The 17,847-nt window shown below is 40.2% G+C and overlaps 1 protein-coding gene across 4 annotated transcripts; it reads right to left on the minus strand.

Moving 5' to 3' along the window:
- Positions 1-1,681: 1,681 nt before the first annotated feature.
- METTL22 (methyltransferase 22, Kin17 lysine) lies at positions 1,682-17,133 on the minus strand. 4 transcript variants are annotated; one of them, XM_064461946.1, is made up of 11 exons: positions 16,994-17,133; positions 15,200-15,547; positions 12,441-12,791; positions 12,022-12,062; positions 11,792-11,936; positions 11,243-11,314; positions 10,583-10,636; positions 8,734-8,814; positions 7,685-7,787; positions 6,708-6,876; positions 1,682-5,184 (listed from the first exon to the last, which is right to left on the minus strand). In XM_064461946.1, exons 2-11 carry the CDS (start codon positions 15,324-15,326, stop codon positions 5,149-5,151), a joined length of 1,179 nt encoding a protein of 392 aa, XP_064318016.1. In that variant the 5' UTR covers positions 15,327-15,547; positions 16,994-17,133; the 3' UTR covers positions 1,682-5,148. The 4 variants fall into 4 exon arrangements, with proteins under 4 accessions (XP_064318016.1, XP_064318017.1, XP_064318018.1 ...); XM_064461947.1 differs by lacking the exon at positions 16,994-17,133 and adding an exon at positions 16,632-16,685; XM_064461948.1 differs by lacking the exon at positions 16,994-17,133 and adding an exon at positions 16,110-16,611.
- Positions 17,134-17,847: the final 714 nt, after the last annotated feature.

The following is a 17,847-nucleotide window of genomic DNA, read 5'->3' on the forward strand; positions in this document are numbered from 1 at the left end:
CAGTAGAAATCTCAGACATACAAAATAATTTCTTCCAGTTTCATGAAGATGTCAACCACACTGAAAAACAAAATAAACAAACCAACCTAGAAATGGAACCACCAGGGACAAAGCCCTTAATTCTCTGTGAAAACAATGAATGAGTCAATGAATAGACAATCTCACAAGATGTATCTGCTAAAAAACTTTGAGATCCAGTTTAAGTCCTGATCTTCTAAAGAATGAGAAGTCCCTACCACACACACAAAGTTACGTCCACTTCTTCCTAGAATGTTTCCTGAAAAATGCAGAACTACTGGAGACAGCCTCCTAAAGCTCCTGTTAAAAAGTAGGTAATGAAACATCACTTTTTTCAAGATTATATGCACAATCATTTCATCTCTAAATACACACATCTGCACGTCTAGGTGAGAAATGCAACACTCTGTATTCAACCTAAACTGTTACTCCAAAATACAATATTGTTAAACCAGAAAGGATCAGGGTGTTTAGCAAATTGGAAAATGTTTTGACTCAAAGAGTTGTACAGCAGATGGAGCTACAAGTATGGTCTATGAATAGCCTCCTACACATGAGAACACACAGAGATAATAAATATACATAACTCATCCCATCAAGTGATTAAACAACTTCAAAATGACGCACAAAAGTTCACAACAAAGCAGCTCTCCAAGTTTCATACCAAAGACTGAAAAGAAGTAACGTAACCAGCTTGCAATGCTCATTCAAAAGTCACACAGAAGTTCAAGTTCTTATTTTGACCAGTATATATGTCATCCGTGTTCCTTTTAAGAAAGGATAAAAGCAGGACAGGGATGCCTGCCATCTTCATCTGAAGTGTGGAGACTAAGAAAGGACATGTTATTTGCCCATACACCAGAGCAAAAATCAGTTTGTTTCAAACAACATTCCTCCTGGAAGATCACGTGTCCATCCATTCCGCTTCCCAACAAAACTGTGACACTCCTCTCCTTTATCAGAAATAAGTGCACTGCTAGAGTTCCACAGGTTCCTCTCCACCTCCTCTGCATTCCTCTCTCCCCAAAACGGCCCACCTGGCTGACCAACCAGACTATGCCAACCAGATTCAGAAGTGTTCCCAAGTGCAGAATGGTTTTATTTAGCAAAGGAGAAAGTCAGCTTTCCAGATGAAATCTTTCCAAACTTAGTTCCACAGCAGAGCAGAAACATTAATAAATTTTAGATTAAGCACCTACCTTCTCTTCCTTCCCCTTCAGAGAAATAAAGGACTTGCAGGAATGGGCGATACTGACTAGAAACATTTACTAATTCCCTTTTTTTCCCTCCTAGCTATGAGGTGATCAGAAAGAAGTGTATGCATAGGCCAGCAGAGTTCTTAAGGGTTTTACAGTGAAACATGCAAACTCTTTCCCAGCAGCTCACAAGTCCAAGACCATCCAACCTGACATTGAATCACTTGACTTTTCCATAAGGTGTATGACTTGAAAGCCTCATGCAATTTACACTGGACTGTTGTATACATACCAACATTCTCCCCCTCTCAATCATATTTTCTCTCCTTCCCATCTGGCTAAAAATCACGGTAAATTGTCTCTAACACAGAGCAAAACACAGGTGTAAGACAGGACTGCCAAAAAAATTTAAGAACATTACCTGTTATAATTTTTCAAAATTTAGATGCATCACCACAGGCGCATACTATTTTTTAAAATCATACTTTATTAGAAAAAAAATCCTTCTTGATTACATAAACACAGATAACGTGCTCAAGGCATTATCATTTTAGGCACTAACCTGATTTCCAATCAAAATCTGTATGCTCAAGACTAAACAATTCTCCACTTTTAATCATCTTAATAAACAATGATCTGCTAAAGGTGTAAATCTGCATGATGAGTTCCGAGAACAACCACCACGTAGGACATATTTAAAGCATGATTAAAGTCTGAAGTGAGAAGGTGGCATCGGTACTTAATACCCTTAAGTAGCAGTGGACAACCCTCTGGCAATACAGGCTATATTATTTCTCATAAACACTGCAAATCTAGGGCATTGTGAGACTCTCATGATTCTTGTGTTCTTAAAGTTGTGGCCTATTTTTGACTATTCCTTGTCATCAGGGATAAAGAGTCATATCCAAATTCACAATTTGGCCTTTAGATCTCAGCCACTGAATCCCCACAGCTGTTGTTTCACTTCAATAGAAAGATTAACTTTATTTCTTTAGGAGGAAATTCTACTTCAGCTTGCTTCCCAAGCAGCCATGATATTTCTATTTTCTCAACCAAAAGATACAAGTATAAAAGTCTTTTTCAGATGTTAATTTAAGACAGCTGCGGTAAAGTGGCTGAACTCTACATTTAAAAGATCTACAGTATCCCTCTACCTAGATGAATTTCTGTTCATAATTCCAAAGACTTTCAGAAGTCCTATGCAAGTAAAAATTTTCTGTAACTGCACACACTATTTCACATCAGTTCAAATTAATTTCTTGCTACAGCCTTCAAAACATTACTACTTAAATAAGCAGTTACATTCAAATCCAGTTATTTTTGGTTACTCTACCCAAGTTAGTACTGCTACAAAACTAAAAAAACCCCACTAGTTTGGAAATCTTTGGATTAAAATACAGTTTTGTATCTTTGAAGTTCAAATGAGGGTTCTGAGAGAGAAGTTCTATATTAATCTAGGCAGACATATGCTAATATAATGTAATTTTTACTTTGATTATACTTACAGGAAAAGGCCATCATCATCTAATAACCTTTCATCTCCTTAAAGAACACACAAAAAGAAGTCTTCATACACATATGCAGGTTATGAAATAAGTGACCTAGAACAATTGAACTAAACCAAAATGTAAAACAGACTTTCAAGAAGTCAGCCAGATACTTCTAATATAATGTATGCACACTCCCACGAGTCACAGGCCGGAACAGCTTCATCACTGATACTCTCATAATGCTAAAGAATCCAGCAGGCACAAGAATTTCCATGACAGCATACACATGGCGAGTGATATGAACACAATTTTACACATAAAAGTACAAATAACAACACACGAGAGATTTGATCAATATGTTGTACTTTAATCCAAAAACTAAGATCCTGAAGGCCCCATCTGTATGGGCAAGACATTCTTGATGACCTCCTCCTCCCCCCCAGCCTCACATGTATACATTGAAGATAGAATTCCAAACATTTTAAGAGTGGTACCATATCACTTCACACATTACCTTCCCCACCCTCAGCCTTGCAAGGACAGAATAGCTTAAATTTTCAGCAGGACAATACAGCTCCAAGACCTCTGTGGAATATTTTTAGAGGCTCAAACAAAATGCATCTCGTTTCCTTTCAGTCCAGACGGCAGCCCTAAACTAGAATGATTTAGATAGGACAAACTGAAAATGAAGGACTAAGTTTCATAAACAGATTGGTTAAAGAAAAGTTCATGAAAGACAAACCGGTCTTCCCCAGAAGTGTTTCACAAAGGTCCATAAATATAAATTTGCGGGACAACCAGGGGATGGGGCTCAGCCAGCATGGGTTTACTAAAGGGAGGTCGTGCCTCACTGACCTGGTCTCCTTCTGTGACCAGGCAACCCGCCTAGTGGATGAGGGGAAGGCTGTGGACGTTGTCTACTTGGACTTTAGTAAGGCCTTTGACACTGTCTCCCACAGCATCCTCCTAGAGAAGCTGGCTGCTCACGGCTTGGACAAGTGCACTCTGCGCTGGGTTAAAAACTGGCTGGACAGCCGAGCCCAAAGAGTTGTGGTGAAGGGAGTCAAATCCAGTTGGCGGCTGGTCACGAGTGGTGTTCCCCAGGGCTCACACTGTTGGGGCAAGTCCTGTTCAATGTCTTCACTGATGATCTGGATGAGGGGATTGAGTGCACCCTCAGTAAGTTTGCAGATGACACCAAGTTGGGTGGAAGTGTCGATCTGCTGGAGGGCAGAAAGGCCCTACAGAGGGACTTGGACAGGCTAGATCGTTGGGCCGGAGCCAACGGTAGGAGATTCAATAAAGCCAAGTGCCGGGTCCTGCACTTGGGTCACAACAACCCCATGCAATGCTACAGGCTTGGGGAGGAGTGGCTGGAGAGCTGCCTGGAGGAAAAGGATCTGGGGCTGTTGGTCGACAGCCGCCTGAACATGAGCCAGCAGTGTGCTCAGGTGGCCAAGAAGGCCAATGGCATCCTGGCTTGTACCAGGAATAGTGTGGCCAGCAGGAGTAGGGAGGTGATCGTGCCCCTGTACTCGGCCCTGGTGAGGCCACACTTCGAGTACTGTGGCGTGTGTCCAGAGAAGGGCAACAAAGTTGGCGAAGAGTCTAGAGAACAAGTCTTACGAAGAGCGGCTGAGGGAGCTGGGGTTGTTTAGCCTGGAGAAGAGGAGGCTGAGTGGAGACCTTATTGCTCTCTACAACTACCTGAAAGGAGGTTGTAGCGAGGTGGGGGCCAGACTCTTCTCCCTAGTAACAAGTGATAGGACGAGAGGAAACAGCCTCAAGCCGTGCCAGGGGAAGTTTAGGTTGGATATTAGGTAAAACTTCTTCACCGAAAGGGTTGTCAGGCATTGGAACAGGCTGCCCAGGGAGGTGGTGGAATCTCTGCCCCTGGAGGTATTCAAAAGAAAGGTAGATGTGGTGCTTGAGGATATGGTTTAGTGGTGGACTTGGCAGTGATAGGTTAGCGGCTGGACCCGATATTAAGGGTCTTTTTCCAACCTTAACGATTCTATGATTTTATGAAATAATGCGGAACTAGGATGAGACCAAGAACAATGTCCATGTCCAGAACACTAAAAAGGAAAATGCATGACGTCTGCATATCAGTCACATGGAAAAGGTTAAAATACCTTTGTCAGACTCTAAGTCCTAAGTCTTCAATCCTGAAGAGCTAGCCACCGTGTCACTGCCACTGTTCAGCATCCAGCATGTACTCTGAAGATCAACATTAAACAATTTTGTAAAATAAACAGCAAAGAAACCACATCCTAGGTGCCAAAGCCAAAACTTACTGAAGTAAAGCAAATATGCATAGCAGTATTTTCTGAGAACACAGTTCCATGAGGAAAATGGTTTTCACGGGATGAAAATCCATTTTAACAAAACACCAAAAAAGCCTTTATCCTTAGATAAAGATCTTCTATTTTCTCACGCCCCTGTTATGTTAGCTGTTCAGCAACAATCTTCCACAATTCCTGTAGGAGTGGAAAAAATACATACAGGTATTTTCTCAGATCAGTAGGTTGTCATTATGAAAAAGTTCAACATGCCCACTTGAAGACAAGTTTTAAGACACACGTTATATCTCCTCCTACAGAGAGTATCCATCTGTGGACAGATACTAAATCCATCTATGTAATTTCCTAGAACAACCACCAAATTATCTTTGAGACATATGTCTTCATTCTTATAGCATGATTTTTTAAAATAAATTAATATCATTCAAATAATTTAAAAAAATAATTTCATTGGTCTGCATAACCTTCTGCAGTATTTTAAATTATAATATTGCTCTTTTTCTTAGCCTGTGTTGACAAACGCTTTCAATAATGCTGGTAAAAATACAATTTTAAAAATACTCAATTTACTGAGGAATCAAGGTCTCACAAATGCTTGTCTTATACGCACACTTGCGTCTCTATCTATTGGACAATGAATATGAAAACCAGACTATTTCTGTAGAATAAAAATGTATACACTTTGTCTGCTAGACAAAAGATTAATAAGCAGACTAACACATACCCTTCACCATGACATCTTGAATTGTGGCAATACACTTCATGATAAATTAGAAACTTAGGAGGTGTTTTAAAAATGCATATATTTCAAAGACCAGTAGCCTTCCGCAAAAAGGCTAGGGAATGAGTTTACATATTTAGGTATAATCCAGGTTACATTTATAGACTTGTAAAGCTTTTTTTTTTTTTAAGTTTTGCATGCATGTTTTATGCCAGAAGGTATCAGCATTAAGTAAAATAAATCTCATGATGTAACTGTGGCCGCCATAATCTAATGAGGCATACATACTGCAGAAGACACAGCAACAGTATGTTGACTACAGGAACATCATTTCTTGGTAACAGATTTGCAATCCAGTACAAGATTTGCATGTTCTCTAAAAAGATCTGTTAGACTGTATTGTTCTAGAAGCTAGCAAGCTATTAGCTACTGTGCGTAACATTTGTACAAGCAGACAAATGGGAAAAAAAATAGAGAAAGAACCATAAATTCTTTGGAGGTGGATAACTACAAAAATTATATCTGATGTTTCTGAATAACAGAAGTTTACAGCTAACTGACTTCTTCATATATATTTAACTTTATTTCCTGAACCCTGAACTAGGAAAGGAATTACTAAAACTATGGAATGAAAGCTCTTTTACAAGCAAATAAATTAGAAGAGATATTGGTCCCATTTTCTAGTCAATCACAAAAACTGCATTTTATGAAGTAATGGAGGTTGTTTCTTAACCTTTGAGGAAATCAGTGGCTTAGGTTGCAATCTACTGCTGCTGATAGAAAAGGCAATATTATGTCAATCTCAGCATAGATTACACAAGCACAAACAAGAATCATTTTAAAACAAAAAGCTAAATGGAAATAAATGAGAAGGTAATCTTTATTCTCCTATTCTTACTTCATGTTAAGTAAACAGCTGAAAACTAATTTGAGATGATTAGCCCAACACATTACATTTATTTTAATGAATGCCGCTTACCAACTGCTCGATTCGTTCATAAACGAGAAACTGGCAGAAATCAAGCTTAATGGGCTCTGCAGTATATTTCATTTTTCTATCTTGGAGGTTCTCCAAATCATTCAGAGTATTTCTAAAATGACTGTAGGCTTCGCATGTAACATCCATATGTCTTAAAGTGAAGTTCAGCCTGGCAAGAGAATATTTAATTTAAAATGTCTCTCCTATACGGGCACCTTAAGTAACTATGTAACTTCCCTCAGCTAATTGGAAATTGTGTGGGTCTTCTCAGCATAATTAACTAACATGAGTAGCAAAAAAAAAGGTAACACCACCCCCATTCCTTAAGAGTGGACAAGACCTACATTACCATAAAGACACCAGTAACTCTTGGATGAATCCTTCCATTGATTTTAAGGCATTTTGCCACAGCAGAATCGTTGGCTTGGCTTCCCAGACAAACACTTGGCAACAAATCATATGAACAGTTATTGCTTACATATCTCCAGAGATTTAAGCAAAGCCTATTTATCTATGAGTTGATGAACGGACTGTAGTAGCACATGACTACTTAAAAACATTCAACAATTCCTTGAAAGAAAACACAACAAATTGTTATGGGGTACTCAAGCTGGGAAACATATATCCTAATTCTAAGCCCCTTCATTCCATTCTATGACTTCAAAAACATACAGCAAACATTGTCAGGCATTACACAATACATCAGTTTAGTCACATATTTACAGAGGTTATCTGCTGCAAGACAAAGGTAGAACAACAAAAGCCGAACTCCTGTGGAAGCCAAGTTCTGAACTGATAAAAATTAAGCACGTATAAAAACAAATGCTTGTCTTGAGCGTATACTGCAGCCTGTGATCAGCTAAACCAATGAAAGTCAGAAGCTTACCTTCAATCAAATGTTTCTTTGTTTCTTCCATATAAAGAAAGAATGTAAATTCTTTAGTGCTTTTTATTTTAAGTTCTTGGCAACAACTTACCTCTTTTCTAATGCTAGGTAAATTGTGCAAGAATTTCTCAAGTTGTGTGTGATTCTATACAGCATTCTGAACAAGGCATCTGTCAGGTCATCATCATAGAACACTACAAAAAAAAAAGATTAAGAGCATAAAATATGCATGTTTAAGTGTATTATCTACTTAAGTCTCAGGTATGAAACAACAACAGGCCTTAATCTGATTATTCTTAAGAAACAAGTCACTATTTTAACGAAATCCCAAAGTATATTTTTAATGGCAACAACTGACACTGTAATAGTATGCACTACTGCTATTTATGTCAGGCTTTAAGACTTCTCTCATATCAATGGGTATCACTTCTGTCAGACAACTTACAGAACTTTAACAAGATTTCTCTCAGCCTGGAAATATCTTACTGCAAAGCTAAACAAGACAGGGTAACACAATGTATAGGGCTTAATTTCTTACAAAAAATACAAAAAAGGCAGTAACTAACAGACCATTATAACCATATCTCGTTGGAAAGCAGTCTTGCAACACCTTTCAGTAAAATAACTAAAAACAATCCTCATTTATGTGTCAAAACAACAATGGTTTTCCCATACAGATAAGCTAGCCAGTTATTTTTCATTCTTTCACTTAAGCAAGAAAAAGACCAGGGCGGGGGGGGGGGGGAAGGGCACAGACTCTATGGGGAAGTGGAGCACCTGAAAATGTTTTCACAGAGGTTATCAGATGCAAGACAAAGGTAGGACAACCACACTCTTCTGAAAGTCAAATTCATCACTTATTTGCGGCTAAATAAATTACTCAAAGAACATAATCACAAATAATTACCATACCAAATGAAAGAAAAAGCTAGTAGTTTTCAACATCTGTTCTCGTCTTGCTAATTCAGAATGTAAATACAATTATTAAAAAAAAAATACAGGCAGGAACACTTAAAGCAGAGCTTTGACAGATTAGGTAAGAATCTAACCTATTAGATTTTAAAAGCGAACTAGATGTTTAAATTATTACTCATAATGCTCAAGTGTTTGATTTAAAAGCTCACTGTTATATTTTCCTACCATCAGCTGCCATTATCACAGTACAGTGCTCATGCAAATCAGCAATCTCTTCTTCAGACCAGCTGTAAGGAGTTTCAGGATCTGTAACAAAGAATATGGCTTTGGCTTACATGGTTAAATGTCTCAAATGATTGATAGCTGGGAAAAAGGAACATTTTAACTCTCATGGTCATCTGCTACTCCATAAAGGGGCACCCCGCTGAAGGTAAATCAAAACCTCCCTCTATTCATTTTCTGAAGTTCCCTACAGTCCGTTGCTTTCTCTGCACTATGTCCAATCCTCCCAAGGCTGACTGGCAAGAGTAAGTTTTCTTTGACCTTAGATATTATAACCAATTACTACCCTGTAGTGAGATCACAGATTGACTAGATTAAAATAAACATTGCTTTATCTTTGTCTGAGTTTTGATTAAGCTTCCTACTTCATCATGCTTTTTAAAATTTAGACTTTGTTAAAATATAGAAAGCTTGTCTGAAAGCCTAAAAAATATAAAGCCTTTTCAACTGGCAGTATCAAATGTTTTCATTAACCAGAATTTTTTGAGGCCCAAGAGAGGCTTTTGAATGCATAAAGCATGTTTCCACTCGCTTAAATAGTTGTTCTATTTTTTAGAAGTATTACATCAAATCCAACTGACGATATACATACATATATATATTAAAAAAAAAACTCTATAAGTAGTGCCCTGGTTTCAGCTGGAATAGAGTTAAATTTCTTCATAGTAACTAGTATGGGGCCATGTTTTGGATTTGTGCTGGAAACAGCAGTGATAATGTGGAGCTGTTTTAGTTGTGGCTAAGTAGCGCTTACACTGGTCAAGGACTTTTTCAGCTCCCCGTGCTCTGCCGGGTGCACAAGAAGCTGGGAGGGGGCACAGCCAGGACAGCTGACCCAAACTGACCAAGGGGATATTCCATACCATATGGCGTCATGCTCAGTATATAAAGCTGGGGGAAGAAGGAGGGGGGGGACATTTGGAGTGATGGCATTTGTCTTCCTAAGTAACCGCTACGCGTGATGGAGCCCTGCTTCCCTGGAGATGGCTGAACACCTGCCTGCCCATGGGAAGTGGTGAATGAATTCCTTGTTTTGCTTTGCTTCCACGCGCAGCTTTTGCTTTACCTATTAAACAGTCTTTATCTCAAACCATGAGTTTCCTCACTTTTACTCTTCCAATTCTCTCCCCTGTCCCACCAGGGGGGAGCGAGCGAGCGGCTGTGTGGTGCTTGGTTGCTGACTGGGGCTAAACCACGACAAGTAGGCTTCATATAACTAAGTGCTACAATTCTGTGTGGACCTTGCAATGTTACTCAAGTTAGTTGCCTTTATTTTGCAGATATTTATTTTGCAGCAGAACACATTCCTTTGGCAAATATTTAAAATATAACACATTCACCACTACATTTGGAACAAGCATTTATATATCTTCAAATCATCACTTACCCTCCCCCACCACCTTTTGTAGTTTTGTATTCATGCAGTCATAAGCCATACAATACCATCACATCAAAGTCTGGATTACAGTAACTCAAATCCACGTCACTGTGCCTGGATCCCATTATCACCACGTAACAGACACATCTTGTTTGTACGTCTGGTTTTTACCTAAGTAAAGGACAGCCACCACTTGCCTATTCTCAACCTGTCAGTAAGCCCTTCCGTATTCACATGGCAATGATTCACCCAAAGACAACTGCATACTTTCAACTATTTTTCCAGAGGCATGTGTGCTGGAAGAATTACTTCATGAACAATGGAATAAGCATTTCTTGATGGCTCTGAAGGGGGAAAAAAAAACCAAAACAAAACACCAAACCCCACCCAAAAAAACCCACTGTAACTACCTACCAGTGCAGAACTCATCTTTCAGCCAGTCCAGTTCCTTTACTTTAACTTCCCCTCCTGTGGGCAAAGAAAGATCACATCAGTCACAAATAGCCTTTCAGACAGTACCTAAGCAAAAGTAAAGAGTCAAAACCTGTACTGGAACAAGTGATGAAGATATAATATGAGGACATATGAAACAAGTACAGTTGCACATGAGATCATTTACTGTACAAACCCAGTCACCTACTCACAAGAGAACAGGGTGAACTTAAGGGTCAGAAAGACAACCTGTGTTCTCTTTTATATGTCTCACCTGCAAAATACTTCTCCTTCCCAGAGTTCAACCTCTCTCACTTACACTGTTTATGTGTGACCCTTGGCAGCTGGGTACCTGTGATCCTCCCAGGTACCTCAGCAAAACTCACACAATGACTGTGTAGGAACTACAGCTGGTCTTAACTGCTGACCAGAGAAAAAGCGTATTTGGCACTTCTCAAAAGGAAGCTGTCCCATTACGGACTACATAGAGATATCTTGCATATTTCTTTTTAGTCACTTTTAACCAAGACAAAAATTTAACTTTACTTGTGAATATGCTAGGTAGTCGATGACTGTGCTGTTTAAATCCCAAAGTAGTCTGTATATAGGCAACTGTGCAAATGCTGACTGTATGGCACTTACTTCCTGGCTCCATCAGGTGTTTGTTTAATGCAACATTTTGCTCACACATGGCCAGAAGATCTTCACCAACATCTGGAAAAAAGTGATAATGATATTCAAAATAAGAATATTTTGCATGGGCTGTGCATGCCCCTGACCTCTCGGACTAATACTCTAAGTTTCTCTCAAGCTGACAAAATGAAGGAAAATTCCAAGCAACTCTATGCACTGATGATTGCTTCCCTAGCATCCTTCCTGCTTTTGTCTTTCTGACTAAGCTCTGAGCCACCCTTGAAGAAAGAAGTTAGATCCCTATACTACCTATTTTAATCTAGGAATACTATCTTGAGTTCACAGCAATGTATTTTGCTTTTAAACTCTTATGCTTATAAGTAGTACTGCTTTTTCAATCTGTTGAGAAAGTGCTTGTTATTCTTCAATAAACACAACTTTATACACATTAATAAGAATTATTAATTAAAACTGAACAGATGAGGATGAAAATCCTAGGATGAAAGCAATGCTTTGTGAAGTTTCATAAAAATATTTAAGTGAAAATAACTGCCTTACCAGTGCAATAAACTCTCTTGGCAACCATTCCCATGATAATGCTTGTAATTCCAGTGCCACCTCCAAGCTCTAGCACCGAGCAACACCTGAACGTGTCCCGTTTAAACAGAATGTAATCAGCAAGAAGAAAGGCAGCACGCCAGACCTGTGGATAAGAGAAGCAGTTAAAACTGAGTAGATTTTGAAGCACAACACATGAACAGCAAGATACTACAAGGCAGAATACATACTTGTTTACCGACATCTTCTAAGGGGGTTGCCATAGTATGTTCTGTGAAAATGAAAGTAGAGTATAAATAATTATCTCAAAATGTTGTTTAAATCAAGTTCCATAGTGGCAAATTTGAAAATCAAATCATGCTCCCCTTTCAAATATAGAACTAAACACTCTTTGTTCTATATGATAATGCTAGATAATGCTGGAACTCCTACTCTAAGGAACACAGAGTTTCCCATGGTATACTATTGCCCAAATCACTTCTGGAGAAAAACGGTAAATTTTTAAAATATTTACAATATCACAGTATTATGTTTGTTTGATTATTTCATTTCACTTAACAACTGCTGTTCCATTTCTAAACAGATTTTTCTTTTGTTTTACACAAACAAAATATTTATTCCATTTCTCCTTGACTCTAAGCCTGTTTACCTATTTTAACAACATCACTGCAAGTGCATTCTTGTTCTTCATCTTCAAAAGCATCTTCTTTCCCTTTCATCAGAATTACAGGATACACTCTATCCCTCAAAAGATCCTCCGCTTCTAAATCAGAGGCACTTCGAGGTCTTCTGACCACTTCCAAGTCTCCATCATCATCTAGCAGAGCTTCCACTCCTTCATTATTTAATTCTCTTTCTTTCTTTAGATTATTCCTGTCCTTGTCACATAGTTCATCTCTGCTTCTGTACTGGTGTTCTCTTTCTGTTGTAGCTTCTCTCACATATTTCTCAGATGCCAAATCTTCTGTGTTCCAAAGGAGTTTGAAATATGACAGGAATACTGTAAGAACACAGGGAGGGAATGGAAGTTAAACATTAGGTGGGAACAGAATCTATGTGCAACTGCCACATGTATGAAATTTTGGTATGCATTTCACATATTAAAATCTGGTGGATAAGAAAATAATAGAGATAACTTGAAATATAGTTCAATTTGCTACAAATAAATATTTCTGTTATTAAGTTCTGTCAGTAGCAATAAATGAAACACTTTCAAAGTCTACTGGCTGACTCAGCATCTACTCAGTCACAACACACTTTCATCTGACTTAGCAACACTTATTTTAATAATTTTTACAATTGTTTTAAAAGGCTATAGGAATTCAAGCAACTTCAAGCCTTGAAATCAGCTTAGTATGAGTATGAGAGAACAGAAATAAGCTCACAGGAGACAGCTTGCTCAAGCTGGACATGGAGACTTTTTTTTTTAAAAAAAGTCTTCAAAATAAATCTTTGATTATATTAAATAAGGCCATTGTTCTCAAGAAACCAACTAATCAAAAACCTTTTGCAACCGTCATCCAGCAACATCAGCATCTATTAAAAATTTTAAGCTATCCAAACACACAACTTTCAATTGTAATTATAGGAATCTGTATTTTCTGAATACAACAAGAGGAAGAACAAATATTTGTCCTTCCATCTACAGTCGATCTCAGCTCTACAACAGTGCTTATGCACTGTGCTTGACTAAATGTGCCAGTCATGGAACACAGGATTATGGATTTCCATTTGGCTACTCTGGTACAAAATTGGTGTTTGTAGACATCTTAGGCTGGGTACTATTATTCCAAAATCACACACAATATGTTGAGACTTCAGAAAAAGATAACCAAGAATAGGACTAGTGAAAAAGGTCAATACCAGCAAGATTCTAAGAACATCTTAGAATCATGTTCATTCACACCAAAGGGGAAGAGATAAAGTGCTTGCCACCACTGCTTTCAACAATTTCACAATTTATGGAGATCTATTCCGGTTTCTTTAGAAAGCAAGACATTCAATGTCGGTCTACTGTAACCTGAATGGTCCTTCTCTAGAGAGACCATCTTCAGCTAGATCTAATAAAATCTTCATTTTATCATTCACGCTATCCTAGCATGAGGAATTTTCTAAGTCATCTACTGTTTGCCTGACAACCAGATTAAACCAATTTGCATATTTCACAAATTAGAGGATGCCATCAATGAATGAAATACTTTTGTTCTCCAAGTCCACTCTGATCCTCTGCATGTTCTATGGCATTTCAAAAGGTGTAAGGTAAAACTGACCCAAAGCAGAAGAGACTAAATCCCCATGAGGTTCCCTAAAAACCAGCAAAGTGACAGTGGCAGATTGTCATCGTATTTGTTAGAGTAAAAGCTGTCATACTAAAATCCAATAAAGGAACTTCCCAGACCAACTACATTCAGAGTAGGTAGCACATGCTGTCATTTCATTCTTTTGAAAGGTTCTTTGCATCAAGCAAAATCACAGCAAACAAAAACCGAACAGCATGAAGACACACCACAGCATTAATTACCTAGCTTTGATCTGATCAGGGTCAAAATTATTATCCACTTTTGTCAAGCCTACTTTTATAATTTTTTACATTGTCTTATACTAGAACAGCTGCAAAAGTTTTTCTTTTTATGTCACAACTGGGTTTGATAAAACAATTAACAGTCTGTCACAGCAGGAGCAGTACTTTTCTACTGAACATTTTACCAGCAGCTTCAAGGTCAGTTTCACTGACAACTTTATAGAAACCTACAAGCTGGCAATCAGGCAGAGGCACCTGCCAATTAACTTCCACTACAGCCTTGATCCCTCAAATTATGTAAGTCAGTCAAAACCACTGCTATTTTGAGCTTTCTTGTTGCCAGTTTTTTTAAAACAAAAAACCCAGACAAAGCTGTTAGGCTTCTCTGGACTTGATGGTAAATCATCACAAAAAAAAGATATTATAAAAATCTATAATTACTCATAATTTTTATTTTAAACTTCAGTTACACTATTTAAAACCCCTGGCTTCTCAGCTTTTTGTCTGTATGCCAGAAACATCCCAACTTTTTAACATGATTCCCAAAGTGCTATATTAAGATAATAAATGAACAAATAAATAAATAAAATTAAACCTGCAAGCAAATTAATTTGGTTACTTCTCAGGAAGTAACTTAAGATTTCTTTTTTAAGATAGGCTGTCTACAAATTCTACATTAAAAGTTTTCATTTCTGTAGGTAATTTCACGAGGATAATCCAGCTAGTGCTCTTCCTAAAGACTCAGTAGGCAGTGATCCTGGTTCTAACTGGACTAGAATATGTAATAATTAGGATCGACTATTCAAAGGAGGATTCAGACATTACAAGACATTACAAAGATATGAATATACCTACAACATAGCTCCATCAACCTAAACATACGTTACCTGGTTGACCAACTGCATTCAATCGTACCATGAGATGTCTTTTATTTGGACAGTGTAAGTGAACATCAGAAAGTACAGTGTCACTTTTAAATGTGGCGTTATCCATCTTCTGTCTTACGTCTACCATGATGTGCTGGTGAGAGGAACATCTTCAGTACTCAAACAGTCCCCTATGAAGTGCTGTCACAAAGTGATAGGTTACTCTTCTACTAACAGGCATCAAGCAACAGTTTTGCTCAGCAAAATGACCTCATGACACAGTTTCTGAGAAGACCTCAGGCAAGACGTGACCATGCAAGCTCCACCATGCTCCAGCAAGACAGCAAGTTGTGCATCAGGATATTCAACCTAAAACCAAACACAGACAGCTTTGAGTTACATCCTGGCACTGTTTGAACACTGCTCCAGCAATATTTTAGAAGACAAAAATCACATTACACTGTCCAGTAAAACCGCAATGCTCCAACGCTCTCTTTTACAATTCTGCAAAGAATAATCAAATACATAAATGCTACTAGCTCACTGGCAGACATCTCATATTTTAGGAAGAGCTACTAATCAGCTTATGTTAAAAACAGCTCTCCATGAAAAAATGGATGTTATCATTAACACACAGACTTACAATGCCAAGCCAAGGTCTTCAAAGGAACACACGGCCTTGTATGTACAACTTCACCATATTAAGGGATCTTGTTCCTCATAGGGATCTCTGAATTTTCTCAGAAATTAACACAACTACCAAATGTGTTATTACTTAGCACCCCAAATTTTGAGTGACTGCCCTTCCTGGAGAAAATTCAGCTCCTTTTATATGCCTCCATTAATTGGGCAGCTAATGCCTCCTGTTGTTGGTGCTCTTTATTCTTCCCCAGAAAAAAAAAATAGAGACACCTGAAATCATCCGCATTACCTCATGTTCAAGGCTGAGTTGTCTCTCTGTCCCACAGCACAAACAAATGAATTACCTCTTATGAACAGAAAAATAAAGAGGGCATTTATTTCCCTATGTTCTACAAAACTTGACGTTTTGTGAAGGGTGTCTGAAACACTGATGAACCCTAGATCTGAAAACAAAATGTGTCTTTGAAAACTGAGATTACAAGCTTAGATCACACACACACACGTGTGTACACAAATCACTAAGCATTATATGAATTATTTAGTTAGCAAAGACATCCAGGTCTCATCAGCTATTAAGACCTCTAATCCCCTCACATAAAAACTGTTGGTGCTATTTCCTATATTGCCACTAACATCTTGGAAGAGTAAGCTAAATTTTCCATTATCTGCTTGTGGCTGAGTAAGATCATAAACATATAGGGTTAAAATGCTTCAAGTTGTACAGGCAGCCTCTATAACTTTAGTTACCAAGTTCTGTTAACTTTCGCAAAACCTAGCCCACCCTCCCATCCTGCCCTTTGCCAGCAGAAACCTGCGCACAAACTGCACCCGGACTCGAGGCAAAGGAACAAAACGCGGCGCCTCCGCAGGGCGCCCTTCCGCCGCCGGGGCAGGGCCCGAAGCCCCCGCGCTCCGGCCCACCCAGAGCCTGCTCCTCGGGCAGCGCCGGCGCGGCTCGCTGGCAGACCCCGGCCCTGCCGACATCGGCGGGCTGCCAAACGAGGCCTCCCCCCGCCCCCGGGGCCGTGCGGCCGCAGCCGCGCAGCCCCCCTCCCCGGCCGGGAGGAGCGGCTCTGCAGGGAGGGGATGGCTGCAGGGAGTGGTCCACGACGGCGCCGAGGCGAGAGCGTCCCCTCGGCCGGCCGGCCGGCCCGCCCCTCCTACCGCCCCCACCTGCCGCCATTTCGGGAGCGACGGCCCCTTCCGCCGCGTTCTGCTGCCGGCAGCCCCGCCGCGCCCGAGCGGCGGCCTCGGATGGCTGGCCGGGCCGGGCCGGGCCGGGCCGGGCCGGGCCGGGCCGGCGGGTACGGCCGTCCCTAGCGCCGGGGCCGCGCCGCTCGCCCCGCAGACGCGGCGGGCGGCTGTGCCGGCGAGCTCCGCCTGCCGCAGCCGGGCCCGGGCCAGGCACGCGTGCGCCTGCTGGTCCCTGCCCCGCTGACGGCTGCGCGCCGCGGCGCGGCTGCTCCTTGCCCGGGGCACAGCGTGAGCAGCGACCGCCCCTCACACTGCAAACGGCGCCGTGGGCTCTTCACCTGCGCCCACCGAGGCTCTTTACTTCACAATCACCCAGCACTAAGCCCGAGGTAGAAATCTGCCTGGGGAGTCAGCAGAAGGAAACAGCAGGGTCTAAGTCCAGTCTTGCCACTAAAGCATCCGCAGCAGCTGCCCAGAGCATGAACGAACCCACGTTTCTTACCCCCAATTCTTGCATCACCTGCTTTCAGCGTTTTTTACCCTGTCTTGGTTCATATGCGATTCCATGAAAAGCCTCCAAACAGCTTCAAAACAAAACCAGAAAAACTATATGGAGCCAAGTGGGCGTTTCTTCCTTAGCCCAAATAATGTCAGGACTACTACCACCGTGAGATTAGCTGAAGCAATAGCAGTATCTGCCCACTTTGGGCATAGCGGAGTTAGCTGCTCGACTCTGCAGTTTTCAACTAGGTATCGTGAACCAGGAAAAGTAAACAGAAGGCTTAGTTAGGTGTTGAGCAGGAACACCATACCAGAGTGCTTTGGGAAACTTG

The sequence above is a fragment of the Phalacrocorax carbo genome, chromosome 10 (genome assembly GCF_963921805.1).
Source record: "Phalacrocorax carbo chromosome 10, bPhaCar2.1, whole genome shotgun sequence".
In the NCBI taxonomy this organism is placed as follows: domain Eukaryota; kingdom Metazoa; phylum Chordata; class Aves; order Suliformes; family Phalacrocoracidae; genus Phalacrocorax; species Phalacrocorax carbo.